The 15,977-nt window shown below is 40.6% G+C and overlaps 1 protein-coding gene across 3 annotated transcripts in view; it reads left to right on the top strand.

Annotated features, from left to right (window-relative positions):
- The first annotated feature begins 2,365 nt into the window (after positions 1-2,365).
- Positions 2,366-15,977, top strand: part of LOC140491939 (exocyst complex component 1-like) — a 42,754-nt gene continuing 29,142 nt past the window's right edge. For 2 of the 3 annotated variants that reach the window (XM_072590426.1, XM_072590424.1), the window contains exons 1-2: positions 2,366-2,935; positions 3,086-3,216. In XM_072590426.1, coding sequence (XP_072446527.1) covers positions 2,812-2,935; positions 3,086-3,216 — 255 coding nt within the window. In that variant the 5' untranslated portion in view covers positions 2,366-2,811. The remainder of the gene's footprint in view (positions 2,936-3,085; positions 3,217-15,977) is intronic. The other variant, XM_072590425.1, reaches the window with a different exon arrangement.

The following is a 15,977-nucleotide window of genomic DNA, read 5'->3' on the forward strand; positions in this document are numbered from 1 at the left end:
CAGGGGAGTTATCTTCTTTTAAACTAAGCAGTGTAAAATAAGAACATTTAGTCACAGAGGTCTATATGTGCTATAAAATGTCTTCTCATTCTTCATGCCTATGTAAATGTCACCTGTTTATTCTGTCCATCATGCTTGTGAGACAGAGCAAAAGCCAAAATGGTTACATTGACTCTTAGTCAATAAAAATGTATAGTAGATGTGTTACCGTCATTGAAGGTGATCAGATGAAGTGGCTGATGTTGCAGAAAAGAAATAGGATTATATGCTGCAAGTTGAAGAATAATGGAGGAAAAATATGTGAATTGATGGCATAAGAAAGGAAATGCCAGAAAATCCCCATATTCATCTCCTTATTCAATCATCAACATTCCAGTTAATAGGGAAGTCTTGTCGTTCAGTAGACAGTGCCCTTGCCTCTACTCCCACCAATCCCAGGATTTGATGGCAAGGTAGTCAGTCAGTACTATCAGTAGACTAATAATCAATAGAGGTAAAAACAATGACTGCAGATGCTGGAAACCAGATTCTGGATTAGTGGTGCTGGAAGAGCACAGCAGTTCAGGCAGCATCCAAGTAGCTACTTGGATGCTGCCTAATAATCCATTGACCCAGGTCATGTTCTGGGGGTCTGGACTTGAATTTCACCATGGCGAATGGTGCAATTTGAATTCAATAAAAGTCTGGAAATAACAGTCTAATGATAGCTATGAATCCATTGCCAATTGTTGGGGAAACACCTACATGGCTCACTAATGTCCTTTAAAGAAGGAAGCTGCTGTCTTTACCTGGTCTGACCTATGAGTGATCCAGACCTACAGTAATTTGGTTGACTCTGAATTGCTATCTGCTCCATTAGGACAGGCAGTAAATGCTGACCTAGTCAGAAACGTCCACATTCCATGAATGAAGACAAAAAATGACAGATGAGCACAACAGGCAAATCTTTCCAACAAATACCATTGGTAAACAGCAAGAGTGGGAGAGTAATAGAGTCATAGAGATGTACAGCATGGAAACAGCCCCTTTGATCCAAATCATCCACACTGCGACCAGATATCCTAAATTAATCCAGTCCCATTTGCCAACATTTGGCCCATATCCCTCTAAACCCTCCCTATTCATATACCCATCGAGTTGCCTTTTAAATGTTGCAATTCTACGAGCCTCCACCACTTCCTCTGGCAGCTCATTCTATACTCACACCACCCTCTGTGTGAAGAAGTTGCCACTCAGGTCCCTTTTAAATCTTTCACCTCCCACCTTGAACCTATGCACTCTAGCTTTGGACTCCCCTGCCCCAGGAAAACGTAATTGGCTATTCACCCTATTCATGCTCCTCATGATTTTATAAACCTCTGTAAGATTCCTGGTCAACCATTGGAGTCTCTACCATCAGTATCCATAGCTCCAGATTCTAATATATGTGTTGCCACAGCAACTTGACTCTCTGAGTAGATTATAATCTACCAAAGGCAATTGAACTCCTTTGAGCTTCCATTGTTGATACCACATTGAAAATACAGAATTACAAACCGAGCATTATGTCTTAATCACAAGAGGGCGTTGCAGCATTATTTAAATTGGAACAACAAGCAAAGGAATGGGAACAAAGCAAGAGAATGGGACAAAGTGATGATGCTAGTTTGGAGAGTCAGTGTAGACACGATGGGCTGAATGGCCTCATTCTGCATCATTTGTATGATTCTGGGATAATGATCAAGCATGTTATGTGCTCCATTAGGGCAGGTAGCCAGTTCATTCCATGGCAATACGGGGACTAACCATGTACACTTCTGATGAAGATGCAATGCTTGAAAGGTTTAGAGCCAAATTTATGACCAATTTCCTATCCTTTTACCTGCATTATTGTCCATATGTCTCTTCAGTGAAGAGCAATGCTGGAAAGAAGGCCATGCTACATTACCAAGGAATATAACAATATTTCTCATTTGTGATGGAATAGCTGTAAATGTTTATTTTAAAAAAGAAGGCAATGGATTGTATGAGTCATGGTATAGCAGTGGATCAATGCCATGAGCCTATTAGTGGTGACAGAAAAAAAACGCACTCAGTTTTCAGCAAACCTTTAAATTGTCAGATATAACTGGTTTATCAGACTTTAATGGCACAGCTATAATCTAGCACTAATGGCCTGGTAGTGGGTAAGAAGGTTGCTATAGTAACCTAACTTTGAATGTAAAAGCGCCTTTCTGTCACGTTAACAGCCCATACTTCTAACTGTTGCAGTCCTCTGAGGCCAGAGTTAAAAGTCTAGACTGCTGTTGGCCATCTGTTTACGTTCCAGGAAATTTAGTTTATTTCAAACTAATTGCTCCTCCACCATTGACACCATGCGCCTGCATTAAGTGCTCTGGCTTAAAAAAAATTTTTTTTTGATTGATTTGGGCTAGATAGAGTCCCCGGAGTGTACTGGCCATATCAAGAATCAGGTTAAAGTAATTCGCCATCCATCAGCCCACTTTCAGTTTCTGTCTCTACTCACACAGGTCTCATCCTGGTTTTGACAACTGATGTGTGATCTTAGGTTACTCACTGCCCTCCTGACCAAAGCAAGTCACAGACTCTACTTCACTGTTGAGATTTTAAGGGATTGTTAATAGGTCCTATCACTTTAACGTTGAATACATGTTGTTTCCTTGCCTTCGTTCTCTCAGGCTAGTGCAGTTTTCTGTACGGCTGCCGATCAGCCTGAAGTGATTGTCAACTCTTTGAAAGGGAATAAAAGCCAAATAAACCTTTTGAACTGAGGCAAGAGGAGAGTGCCAACTCATTCCATGAGTGTCGGGCATGGCAAACTTACGGAAGGCGATGCTACAGGAGAATGTTTTCACTCCGAAAGGAGAAAAGCTGATGCACGTCCTGCAAATACAGGTATCTGAAGGAAATGAGGATTACTGCTTGTGCCTCACAGGTAGTCAATGAAATGGGCAAACTTCCTTTTTCTTTAAAACAGTAAACTGTTTTATCTGTGCACTAAATTATAGCTATCTCAAAACATAATTTTTGAGGGGTTTTGATAATTTAACCTTTCCTGCAATGCATCTTTCTGTTCCTAAATTAGTTACCAGGGATGAAGAGGTTCAGATCACCTTTTTGAAAATTTTACCTAATGGGCTTAAAGAGAAATACATGACGCAGGCGGTCTGGTTCCTAGAAGATTTAACAGTGGTGGATGGAAGAGATGCGACTGCAGTAAGGAATTTAATTATCATTTTTCTTATCTTGTTACTAAGAGGGGTAACCTGTACCTGGTAGAAAAGTCATTCCAACATATTAGCAATGAAGATATGCATGCATTATAGTAAATTGACCACGTGAACATTGTTAAGAATGCATCCAACTGAAAAAAAAATGCTTTGATGAATTTGCGTGCCGAATGTCGTTCGACTGTTTGCAATGATGCTAAGTGGATCTCATATGCAATGATTGGCTTTCTGACAGGGAAGCAAATTTAAAGCAGGCTAGTACTGAATGAAGATTTAAACACTTCATTTTCTATGGTAAGGAATTGAACACTCAGCGAAATATATATCATAATGCTGACAAAAATAAGTGGAAAAAAATGGATTACTGGTCCATTCTTTTCCACTTATTTTTGTCAGCATTATTCTCTCGTGTAAAAGTTGCATGATTTTATTTACAAAGTTTTGCATTAAGCTGTTGAGGAGTTTCATAGAAATAGTAGGAATGGGCAATTAGTTAATAAAACATAGCTAACAATAGCCTGTCAGTTCAAACATTCAGTTAAATATCAGTACGATGGACTTGTGCAAAAAAGTATTGTAATTCATAGCAAAGGATCATGTTACGAAATATTTGAGCTTTTTTTCGAATTGCAACTAATACCAGAGTAAAGGTTTGTTCTAATGAGAAGTTTGTAATGATGGTTTGCAATATGATTCGTTTTATCTTGTACTACTCAAACAATTTTAAAATATATATAAATTGTTCATTCAAATTTTAGCAACTGAAACTCCATCTAAAATCACTCTAAAACTGAAATAGTACATGAAAGCACTACTGTTATTTGTTCATTTTGACTTATTAATTAAACTCTGCTTTGAAATGAAATAATAAGTTAAGTGAAATGTTTCAACTTCCCCATATCCTTGCACATCATTTGTATCCAAATAATCAACCAAGGCTCTCTAGGTGCACTGACTAAAATGAAAATATCATAATCTGATATTTTAATATTTAATTCTAGTTAGAAGCTATTTCCTATCCGGTGATTGGCAATTGCCCGGGGACATACTTTAATCAAGAAAAAAACATTCGATTGTGTTTAGCCTCTGAACTTCTAATGTTATTCTGGTATCCAGTCTGGTATGACATTGTCATTAATATTTGTTTGGTAGTGCAGAATTAAGTATTGCTGAAAAAAATACACGTATCGTCAAAGCTTTTCATTTTGCTCGTATCAGGACATTCTTATGAATATCAATGTGAATCGAAACAACATTTTACACTGTATGACAGGGGAGTACTGATTGTTGTCAAGTCGGCTTTGAGTTACACTGACAACCAATTTAACATTGCCACTCAGACTTGCATGGAGGTGCATGTGCATGCACTTGAGGCTTTATATATTGATATATAAGCCCTGGTTCTTGACAAGCAGATAGCACATGTGCAGACATTGCATCTGTTTCACCTTAACCAAAACAGAAGTGTCCATTTTCTGATTCATTCTTCACAACAATGACTTCACAATCAGAGTTAACCTGCCTAGTTTTAACTGAAAGTTTCATAGCTAACTGTCGGTCATTTTTATCCAACTGGTGCATTCTCCATAGCACAACAGTGAACAGAGTCCATTTACCACCCAATCAACATAAGAGGTGATGACACCCTAGTGGTATTAGAACATAGAACAATATAGCGCAGAACAGGCCCTTCCTTCTGCCCTCGATGTTGTGCCATCCTGTGAAGTATTCTCAGCTCATCCCCCTACACTATTCCAAAATCATCCATGTGCTTATCTAAGGATTGTTTGAATCTCCCTAATGTGGCTGAGTTGACTACATTAGCAGGTAGGGCATTCCACGCCCATACCACTCTCTGCGTAAAGAACCTGCCTCTGATATTTGTCTTAAATCAATCACCCCTCAATTTGTAGTTATGTCCCCTCATACTCACTGATGTCATCATCCTATTGTTGCTAGACTGTTAATCCAGAGACCTGTTGAGGTAATGTTCTGGGGAGCTGAGTTCAAATCTGGCCACAGTAAGTGGTAGAAGTTGAATTCAATTAAAAATCTGGAATTATGAATCAACAGATGACCATGAATCCATTGCCATTGTTGGGAAAAGCCAATCTGGTTCACTAATGTCTTTTTTGGAGGGAAACTGCCAGCCTTACCTGGTCTGACGTACATGTGAGACCAATGTGGACTACAATGTAGTTGACTCGTAACTGCTTTCTGGGAAATAATGGGATAGGCAATAAATGTTGGCCTAGCCAGTGATTACTTCATCTGAGTGAATAAGAAAAAAGCAATTTCTCCCCTCAACAAATAAAATGTTGTTCCCATTTCACTGATTTCCTTCCAAATGGCTTGATGAGGACGAGACAAAAATGTATCTATTCAACAAAGTGTATCTATTTTCATCGGACCATGTTTTTGGGATCCTTAAGGGGAGGGGAGTAGCTCCAGGTTGTGGTCCACATAAATACCAATGACAAAAGTAGGAAAAGTCAGAAATTCAGAGAGCTAGAGTGGAAGCTTGGAGCTAGAATAAACAGAATTGTTATCTCTGGTTTGTTACTTGTGCCACGTGCTCACAAAGTGAGGAATTGGGAGAAGGAGCAGTTGAACACATGGCTACAGAGATGGTGCACGAGAGCGGGATTCAGGTACCTGGATAATTGGGGCTCATTATGGGGGATAGGTGGGACCTCTACAAATGGGATGATGTGCACCTGAACCAGAGGGTTATCAATATCCTGGGGGGGGTAGTTTGCTAATGCTCTTTGGGAAGGTTTAAACTAATTCAGCAGGGGGATGGGAACCTGAATTGTAGCTCCAGTGTACAAGAAGTTGAGAGTTGTGAGGTCATGAACAATGTTTGAAGGTCACAGGACTGTACTGGCAGGCAGGAAGGTGGTTTGAAGTGTGTCTCCTTCAACACCAGGAGCATCCGGAGTATGGTGGGTGAACTTGCACCATGGGTTGGTACCTGGGACTTTGATGTAGCCATTTCAGAGAAATGGATAGGGCAGGGACAGAAATGGTTGTTGCAAGTTCTAGGTTTAGATGTTTCAGTAAGATCAGGGAAGGAGGTAAAAGAAAGGGAGGTGTGGGCATTGTTAGTCAAGGACAGTATTACAGTGGCAGAAAGGATGTTCGAGGACTCGTCTACTGAGGTACTATGGGCTGAGGTTACAAACAGGAAAGGAGAGGTCACCCTGTTGAGAGTTTTCTATAGGCTTCCAAATGGTTCCAGAGATGTAGAGGAAAGGATTACAAAAATGATTCTGGATAGGAGCAAGAGTAACAGGGTAGTTATTATGGGGGACTTTTACTTACCAAATTTTGATTGGAAGCACTGTAGTTCGAGTACTTTAGATGGGTCAGTCTTTGTCCAATGTGTGCAGGAGGGTTTCCTGACACAGTATGTAGATAGGTCACCAAGACGAGAGGCCACATTAAATTTGGTACTGGGTAATGAACCAGGCCAGGTGTTTGAATTAGAGGTAGGTGAGCATTTTGGTGACAGTAACCAAAATACATTTATTTTAGCAATGGAAAGGGTTAGGTATATACTGTAGGACAAAAGTTATAGCTGGAGAAAAAGCAATTATAATGCGATTAGGCAAGATTTAGGTTGCATAGTATTGGGAAGGAAACTGCAGGGGATGGGCGGCACGGGTGGTTAGTGGGCGGCACGGTGGCACAGTGGTTAGCACTGCTGCCTCACAGCACCAGAGACCCGGGTTCAATTCCCACCTTAGGCGACTGACTGTGTGGAGTTTGCGCATTCTCCCCGTGTCTGCGTGGGTTTCCTCCGGGTGCTCCAGTTTCCTCCCACAGTCCAAAGATGTGCAGGTCAGGTGAATTGGCCATGCTAAATTGCCCATAGTGTTAGGTAAGGGGTAGATGTAGGGGTATGGGTGGGTTGCGCTTCGGCGGGGCGGTGTGGACTTGTTGGGCCGAAGGGCCTGTTTCCACACTGTAAGTAATCTAATCTAATTGAAATGCGGAGTTTGTTCAAAGAATAGCTACTGCGTGTCCTTGATAAGTATGTACTTGCCAGGCAAGGACTAGGTGGTTGAGTGAGGGAACCGTGGTTTTCTAAAGAAGTTGAATCTGTTGTCAAGAGGAAGAAGGAGGCTTATGTAAAGATGAGATATGAAGGTTCACTTAGGGTGCTTGAGCATTACAATTGAGCCAGGAAGGACCTAAAGGGAGAGCTAAGAAGAGCCAGGAGGGGGCGTGAGAAGTCTTTGGCAGGTAGGATCAAGGAAAACCCTAAAGGTTTTTATGGGTATGTCAGGAATAAAAGTATGACTAGGGTAAGATTAAGGAGGTAAAAACAATGACTGAAGATGCTGGAAACCAGATTCTGGATTAGTGGTGCTGGAAGAGCACAGCAGTTCAGGCAGCATCTGGCTCACTGCCTTTATTCCTGATGAAGGGCTTTTGCCCGAAACGTCGATTTCGAAGCTACCTGGATGCTGCCTGAACTGCTGTGCTCTTCCAGCACCACTAATCCAGAATAGGGTAGGATTAAGGCCAGTCAACAACAGTAGTGGGAAGTTGTGCGTGGAGTCTGAAGAGATAGGAGAGGTACTAAATGCATATTTTTTGTCAGTATGGATGGGGAAGGAAAAAGACAACATTGTTTAAAGAGAATACTGAGATACAGGCTATTAGACTAGACAAGATTGAGGCTCATAAGGCGCAGGTGTTAGCAATTCTGGCAAATGTAAAAATAGGTAAGACCCTTGGGCTGAATGGGATTTATCCTAGGATTCCCTGGGAAACTAGGAAGGAGATTGCACATCCATTGGCTTTGACCTTTTTGTTATCATTGTCTATATGAATAGTGCCAGAAGACTGAAGGATAGCAAATGTTGTTCCCTTCTTCAAAAAGGGGAGTAGAGACATGGTGTGTGGTGTATATGGATTTTAGTAAAGCTAAAATAAGGTTTCCCCAGAAGGCTAGTGCAGAAAATACAGAGGCATGAGATTGAGGGTAATTTAGCAATTTGGATCAGAAATTAACTAGCTGTAAGAAAACAGTGGTGGTTGATGGGAAATGTTCGTCCTGGATACAGTTATTAGTGGTGTACCGCAAGGATCTGTTTTGGGGTCACTGCTGTTTGTCATTTTTATAAATGACCTGGATTAAGACATAGAAGGATGGGTTAGTAAATTTGTGGATGCCACTAAAGTCGGTGGAGTTCTGGACAGTGCAAAAGGATATTGCAAGTTACAGAAAAACATAGGTAAGCTGCAGAGCTGGGCTGACAGGTGGCAAATGGAGCTTAATGCAGAAATGTGTGGGGTGATTCACTTTGGAAGGAGTAACAGGAACACAGTGTACTGGGCTAATGGTAAGATTCTTGGTAGTGTAGATGAACAGATAGATGTCTGAGTCCATGTGCATTGATCCGTGAAAGTTGCCACCCAGGTTGATAGGTTGTTAAGAAAGCATATGGTGTATTAGCTTTTATTGGTAGAGGGATTGAGTTTCGGAGCCATGAGGTCATATTGCAGCTGTACAAAACTCTGCTGTGACCTCACTTGAAGTATTATGCACAGTTCTGGTCGCTGCATTAAAGGAAGGATGTGGAAGCATTGGAAAGGGTTCAGAGGAGATTTACCTGATTGTTGCCTGGTATGGAGGAAAGGTGAGGCACCTGAGGCTGTTTTTGTTAGAGAGAAGAAGTTTAGAGGTGACAATAGAGGCATACAAGATGATCAGAGGATGAGGTAGGGTGGACAGTGAGAGCCTTTTTCCTCAGCTGGTGATGGTTAGCACGAGGGAACATAGATTTAAATTGATGGGTAATAAATATAGGACAGATGTCCGAGATAGTTTCTTTACTCAGAGAATAGTAAGGGCATGGAATGCCCTGCCTGCAACAGCAGAGGACTCAGCAAAATTAAGGGCATTTAAATGGTCATTGAATAAATATATGGATGATAATGGAATAGTGGAGGTTAGATGGGCATTAGATTAGTTTCACAGTTCGGTGCAACTTCGAGGGCTGAATGGTCTGTACTGTGCTGCAATGTTCTATGTTCTATGCCAAGTCTTGTTATTAGTCTGTTAGGAAATTCAAATAGTGCACATCTTTTGGATTTTTCAACTGCTGTAATTAAAGTGTACACGTCAGAAAGACATTTGAACGACAACGGCTTTGAGTGTCGCTATTTTACACTTGAAAAGGATGGTTCTATCGTTCTGAATGCAGCGGATATTGACTGAATAAAATGTAGCCAACTACTTAACATGGGAAACATCAGGAAGTTGTTGAGAACAAATGCTTTAAACCTTAATGCAATCATTATGACTCTTCAAATGAGAAGATTACTGGCTTCTGCTATATTTGACCTTTTTGAAATAGCCTCTCTTCTAAGGGTTTAAAATGCTATCCCTTCTTACCTTGATTCAAACATTTGTTATCCTACCACTTATGTCTTGCACACATCAAATTTTCCAATTCAGTTACAGACACTGAGTAAATTGATTTCTGACCAATGATTCATTCCAATTATTGGCCACTGGAAGTAGGTAACTTCCAACAAGGAGGAAAGTCGGAGATGCAGGATAGTTATTTGTGTTTATTCATTCACAGAATGTGAGTATACTTGAAAGGAAAGCGTTTGTTGCCCGTCCCTTGTTATTTCGATGTGATACTTATGAGTCATTGTCATGTTCACTGAGAAGCAGAGCAGACCTTTATTGGGAAGCTCAGCATCAACTACATTGTTCTCGGCCTGGAGTCACATATAGATGAGACCAAGTAAGGGCAATAGATTTATTTTTCCATGTTAGTGAATCAATCTAATTAGCACAACCAAGCAATTTCACACAATCACAAAATTGTTATGATGCAGATGGAGGCAATTGTTGTGCCTGCACTAGCTCTTTAAATGAGCATCATCACCTAGTGCCAATTTGTTGCTTATTCTCCATACCCTTGTTGAATATTTCTATCAAAATAATCATCCAATGCTCTCTAGAATATCTCAATTAAACCCATCTCCATCACCCTTCCAGGCAGTGCATTCTATACCCGAATTACTCTTATTTCTTTTGCACATCACTTTAAAGCTATGCCCTCTCATTCTTGTTCCTTTTACAAATGGGAAAATTTTTTCCCTAACCACAGCCAACTTATGATTCTGATAGCCTTTATCAAATCTCCTCACAGCTTTCTTTTCTCCAAAGAGAGCATCAAGGCTTTCTATTTATCCTCACAGCTGAAGTTTTTCATTCCTGGAACTATTCAGGTTATTTGCTTCTGCACTCTCCCCATTGCATTCACATCTCTTCTTTATTGTGGTACCCACGACTGTACACATGCTCCAGCTGAGGTGTAACAAGTGTTTTATGCTGGTTCATCATTACCTCCTTGCTCTTGCACTCTATTCCCCTATTAATAACGCCAAGGACACTGTCTGCTTTATTAACTACTCTCTTCACTCATCCTGCTACCTTTAATGCTCTGTTTCAATGTGACTGTGATTGATGCTAGTACTTTATTCCATATTTTATCTAATTAACTACATGTCGGGATTGGCCACAGATAAATCATCCAGCCCTCTGGATCACTAATGCAGTGATATAACCATTATTTGACCATAGACCTAATTCATATTGGGCATCATAACTACCAAACTCTGTTTTTGGTGAATGACCATGCAGACTTAAGATCACAAACAACCAATGATCTAAAATCTCTACAGATTGATCCAGGTGCTCCTATGCAAGGTCAGTGTGATGACTTTCTGATAATTAATTCAATCCAATGCTTTGCTATATCTGTAATTTGTGAGCCAGTAGAAACTTGAACTGACACAGCACCAAATCTTTTACAGCCAAAATCGCAGCCTGAAAACTTCAACTGGGGTTGCAAATTTAATGAAAAGTGATGGAACACATCCAAATTTTAAACTAACTGCGCTCTTATTGGCAATAGAATCCAATTTGCTGAAAAAAACTTCCGCAAGCTGCACATTTCATCATTAAGGTTTAGATAAATCCAGTAACATCTGTGTGTTTTCAGTTTGTTTCTGGGAAATATTTTGATAAGCCATTACTCAGGGGTAAGAAAAATCATTGCTTGCAAGCAAGGCAGAAAACTTATTTAAAGATTTCACAGCTCTGACTGGAGATAATTAGGACATGATGTATTGGGATAAATTTAGCAAGATAATGGGCGTCATGGTGGTTCAGTGGTTAGAACTGCTGCCTCACAGTGCCCAGGACCCGAATTTGATTCCAATGTCAGGCAACAGTCTGCATGGAGTTTGCACGATCTCCCTGTTCCTGTGTAGGTTTCCTTTGGGTGCTCCGGTTTCCTCCCACAGTTCAAAGGTGGCATGTTAGGTGAATTGACCATGCTAAATTGCCCACAGTGTTCAAGGATATGAAGGCTAGATGGATTAGCCATGGGAGATGCAGGGTTACAGGGACAGGGTGGGCCTGACTTGGAAGCTAAGATTTTAAAGCTAAATATTTATTCTGGTGTCTGAAACATTTTCAATCTGTTTAGGATGAGAGGATTTCAGTGTTGGCTTTGATTGGCCTCCACTTTCCTTATCCCTCAGGTTCTTGAGAACAGGGTGGATTCTTTTTCAAGAAAGGAAATAATCACTGATCCTTAATTCCAGGAACTTCTTGTTAGGAGTCATTTAATTGATTTTGCAGGACAAACAAGAAGCCTGCACAACTTTGTGCTTAGTGACCGCACTTGGCTTATGCCAGGAGGATGTGTTATGATAAGACTTTACACAGCCCCAATTACATCTTCTCGTCAGAGCGGCCTCAACAGCATAGGGAGGTGCTTTATGTTATCAAGTAGACAACTGAGAGTGGTAAAGCCACAGGGTTCAGATTGAACCCTATGATAGACAGTACCAGGACCCCTTGTCAGACTGGACTGAGGACTAGCCCCCTCCCATTTTCCACTTTCTGACATGACCATCTGATTCAATAAATATGCAGGCAGTCATCACATGCTGTTGGTGTTAAGTTTTGGTGTGCCATACACCAAGATGTCAAATAACCCTGACACCCCCACCACCACATAGAATAACAAGCACTCTGTCTGTGTGCCTGTGCAAAACAGCAAGTCAATACGGCAATACTGATGCACTTCAGATCTGGTTGAAGCATCACAGGCATGGTACTGTTGGAGTATACTTATTCTGGATGCTCTGAAATACTCCCTTAAGTGTTTGCCGCTGTGCCTTTATTAGCCAAGTATGCCAGTCCACTTCAGCTAGCTCAGCTTTCATACTCACATCGTTGCTTTAGTTACATGTAAAATATTAGTCTTAGACAAGACTTGAACACTCATTAACATGCTGGACCACTGGAATTACATTCACAGATATGACTTTCTTAGCCAAAAGAGAAAACGCCAGTATTCACAAATCTGATTTATAGGTGAGACATGTCGCCGGTGGGCTAGACTGCTTCCTGCAAGCTCCGATGAGTACGAGCTTTTCCAGTTACTTGGCTCCTTCATGAAAAATAAGAAGTCTCAATTGTATGCAATTTTACTACTTGTTGTTTAATGTTTACAGTGTAAGGGGTGAAGCCTAATCAGGCCAACTAAGCTACCCAAGTGAAGCAGCAAACCTGACCAGGGTAAACAAGTGAGGCTCAACACAAAAAGATGCTCAATAAAAACATCATCTTTTGTGGTTGTGTTCTTGTCCCATGAAATCCTTTGGTGAAAACCTCTTGGAGAAGTCTTGAACCAGAGGGCATTGTCTCAGGATAATGGCATGTCAATTTATTATTGCGATAAGGAGAACTTTTTCATCTCAGATGAATGTAAATTTTTGGAACTTCTTAGAGTCATAGGGATGTAGAGCACGGAAACAGCCCTTCGGTCTAACTCGTCCATGCCAACCAAATATCCCAATCCAATCTAGTCCCATCTGCAAGCAACCAGTCCATATCCCTCCAAACCCTTCCTATTCATATAACCATTCAGATGCCTTTTAAATGTTGCAATTGTACTAGTCTCCACAACTTCCTCTGGCAGCTTATTCTATACACGTGCCACCCTCTGCATGAAAAAATTGCCCCTTAGGTGTCTTTTATATCTTTCTCCTCTCACCCTAAACCTAATACCCTCTCGTTCTGGACTCCCCGACCACAGGGAAAAGACTTTGTCTATTTATCCCATCCGTGCCCCTCATGATTTTGTAAGCCTCTATGAGGTCACCCCTCAGCCTCCGGCGCTCCAGGGAAAACATTGCCAGCCTATTCAACCTCTCCCTATTGCTCAAATTCTCCAACCCTGGCAACATCCTTGTAAATCTTTTCTGAACCCTTTCAACTTTCACAACATCCTTCAGATAGGAAGGAGATCAGATTTGCACACAATATTCCAAAAGTGACCTAATCCATGTCCTGTACAGCAGCAACATGACCTCCCAATTCCTATACTCAATACTCTGACCAATAAAGGAAAGCATACCAAACGCCTCTTCACTATCCTGTCTACCTGCGACTCTACTTTCGGGGAGCCATGAACCTACATTCCAAGGTCTCTTTGTTCAGCAACACTGCCCAGGACCTTACCATTAAGTGTATAAGTCCTGCCAAGATTTGCTTTCCCAAAATGCAGCACTTCACATTTATCTAAATTAGACTTCATCTGCCACTTCTCAACGCATTGACCCATCTGATCAAGATCCCATTGTAATCTGAGGTAACCATCTTTGCTGTCCACTACACCTCCAATTTTGGTGACATCCACAAGCTTATTGTCTGAGAGAATTGTGGGCAGAGTCTTTGTTTGTATTTAAGGCCGAGATGGACAGTTTCTTGATCAAAGTCAAAAAGTGTGGTGCTCAGGCAGCAACTGAGGAGCTGGAGAGTCAATGTTTCAAGCATAAGCTTTTCATTCCTGATAAAGTGCTTATGCTCAAAACGTCGATTCTCCTGATCCTGGATGCTGCCTGACCGGCTGTGCTTTTCCAGCACCACACTTTTTGACTTTGAACTCCAGCATCTGCCATTCTCATTTTTCCCCAGATTCTTGATCAGTCAGGGAATCATAGTTTATTGGGAAAGGGCAGGAAAGTGGATGTGAGGACCGTCAGATTAACCAAGAACATATTGAATGGGGGAACAGGCTTGAGGGGCCAAATGGCCTACTCTTGTTCATATTTCTTATGGTTTTATGTGTGGTAACTTAATTTTGTATGAATATTTATCAAATACTGATCATAACATGATCAAGCTCAATGTAATATTTGTAAGCGAAAAACATGAATCTATTTTACATTCAGGCAAGGCTGACTTTAACGAGTTGAGACTGTCCACAGTAAAGTGGGAAAATCTGCTAATGGGTTAAACAACTGAAGAACAGTGGAGGATTTTTAAATAAACATTTAATACAATACAAAACCTGAGTTTAACCACCTGAGAGGGAACAGTTCCACTTCACAGAAAAACAAAGCTATAGACTACTAAAAGAAAGGGTTATGACAAAGCAAGAAACAATACAAATCCTACTTAATAGGAAATGTGCAAAAATAAGCAAAGGGTCACAAAGCAACTTATAAGAGCTACGAGAAGGGATTACAAAAGGAAACTTGCCAAGGACATCAAATTCAATAAGACGAAATGTTGGTAGCTACATAAAGGGAAAGTGGGTAGTCAGGAGCAATGTTGGCCTATTAAAAGGTGAAAGTGAGGACATTGTCAATGACTATGGGGACATATTGAATAATTACTTTGCTTCAGTGTTTACAGTCAAAAAGGAGAATAGCTTTCCAGAAGTCCTAAGGAAATTAATAGTGAGCCAGAAGCAGGGATTGAATAATGTATCTAAAACATCTGTAATGATGAAATGAATAGAATTGAAGAGCAACAGATGTCTGGGGCCTGACAGCTTATATCTGAGGGGTGTTAAAGAAAGTAGGGGAGCACATTGTAGATGCCCTAAGTATTATCTTTCAGAGGTCCTGAGATACAGGAGCCATACCTCAGGATTGGAAAATTATACATGTCGCTCCACTTTTTAAGAAGGTTGAAAGAGGAAAACCAAGGAATTACAGATCAGTTAGCCGAACATCAGTGTGGGGAAATTGTTGGAGTCTATAATCAAGGATGAGGTGACTGAACACCTTGACAATTTTCAGGTAATCAGGTACAGCCAGTATGGATTCATGACAAGTCGGTCATTCCTGACAAATCTGATTTTTTTTTTGAATAAATATCTAAGGGGAATGTCAATGGATGCTAGTTCATACAGACTTCTAGAGACATTTGATAAAGTCCTCTATAAGAGACTGTTAACTAATACAGAAGCCCACAAAATCAAGGGCAAATTATTGGTATGGCTATGAAATTGGTTAGAAAGTTGCAGGCAAGAGAATTTAGGGATAATTACTAGGTACGCAAATTGGCAGAGGTGACCAGTGATGTCCCGCAAGAATCTGTACTAAGGCCTCAATTATTCATATTGCTTGTTAATGACTTGCATAATATCTAAATTTGCTGAAAACATAATATTAGATGGAATTGGAGACAGTGCAGATGATAACAGAGACAGTGCAGATGATAACAAAGGAGTATTGATAGACTAAATGAATGGGCAAAACTTTGGCAGGTGGAATTCAATGTAATCAAGCGTAAGCTGATCCATTTGGACAAAAACAAAGGATAGATCAGGGTACTTTGTAAATATTATGAAGTTAAATACAATGGATGTCAAAAAAGACTTGGGGATTCAGATGCATAGATTTTTA

The sequence above is a fragment of the Chiloscyllium punctatum genome, chromosome 20 (assembly GCF_047496795.1).
Source record: "Chiloscyllium punctatum isolate Juve2018m chromosome 20, sChiPun1.3, whole genome shotgun sequence".
NCBI lineage: Eukaryota > Metazoa > Chordata > Chondrichthyes > Orectolobiformes > Hemiscylliidae > Chiloscyllium > Chiloscyllium punctatum.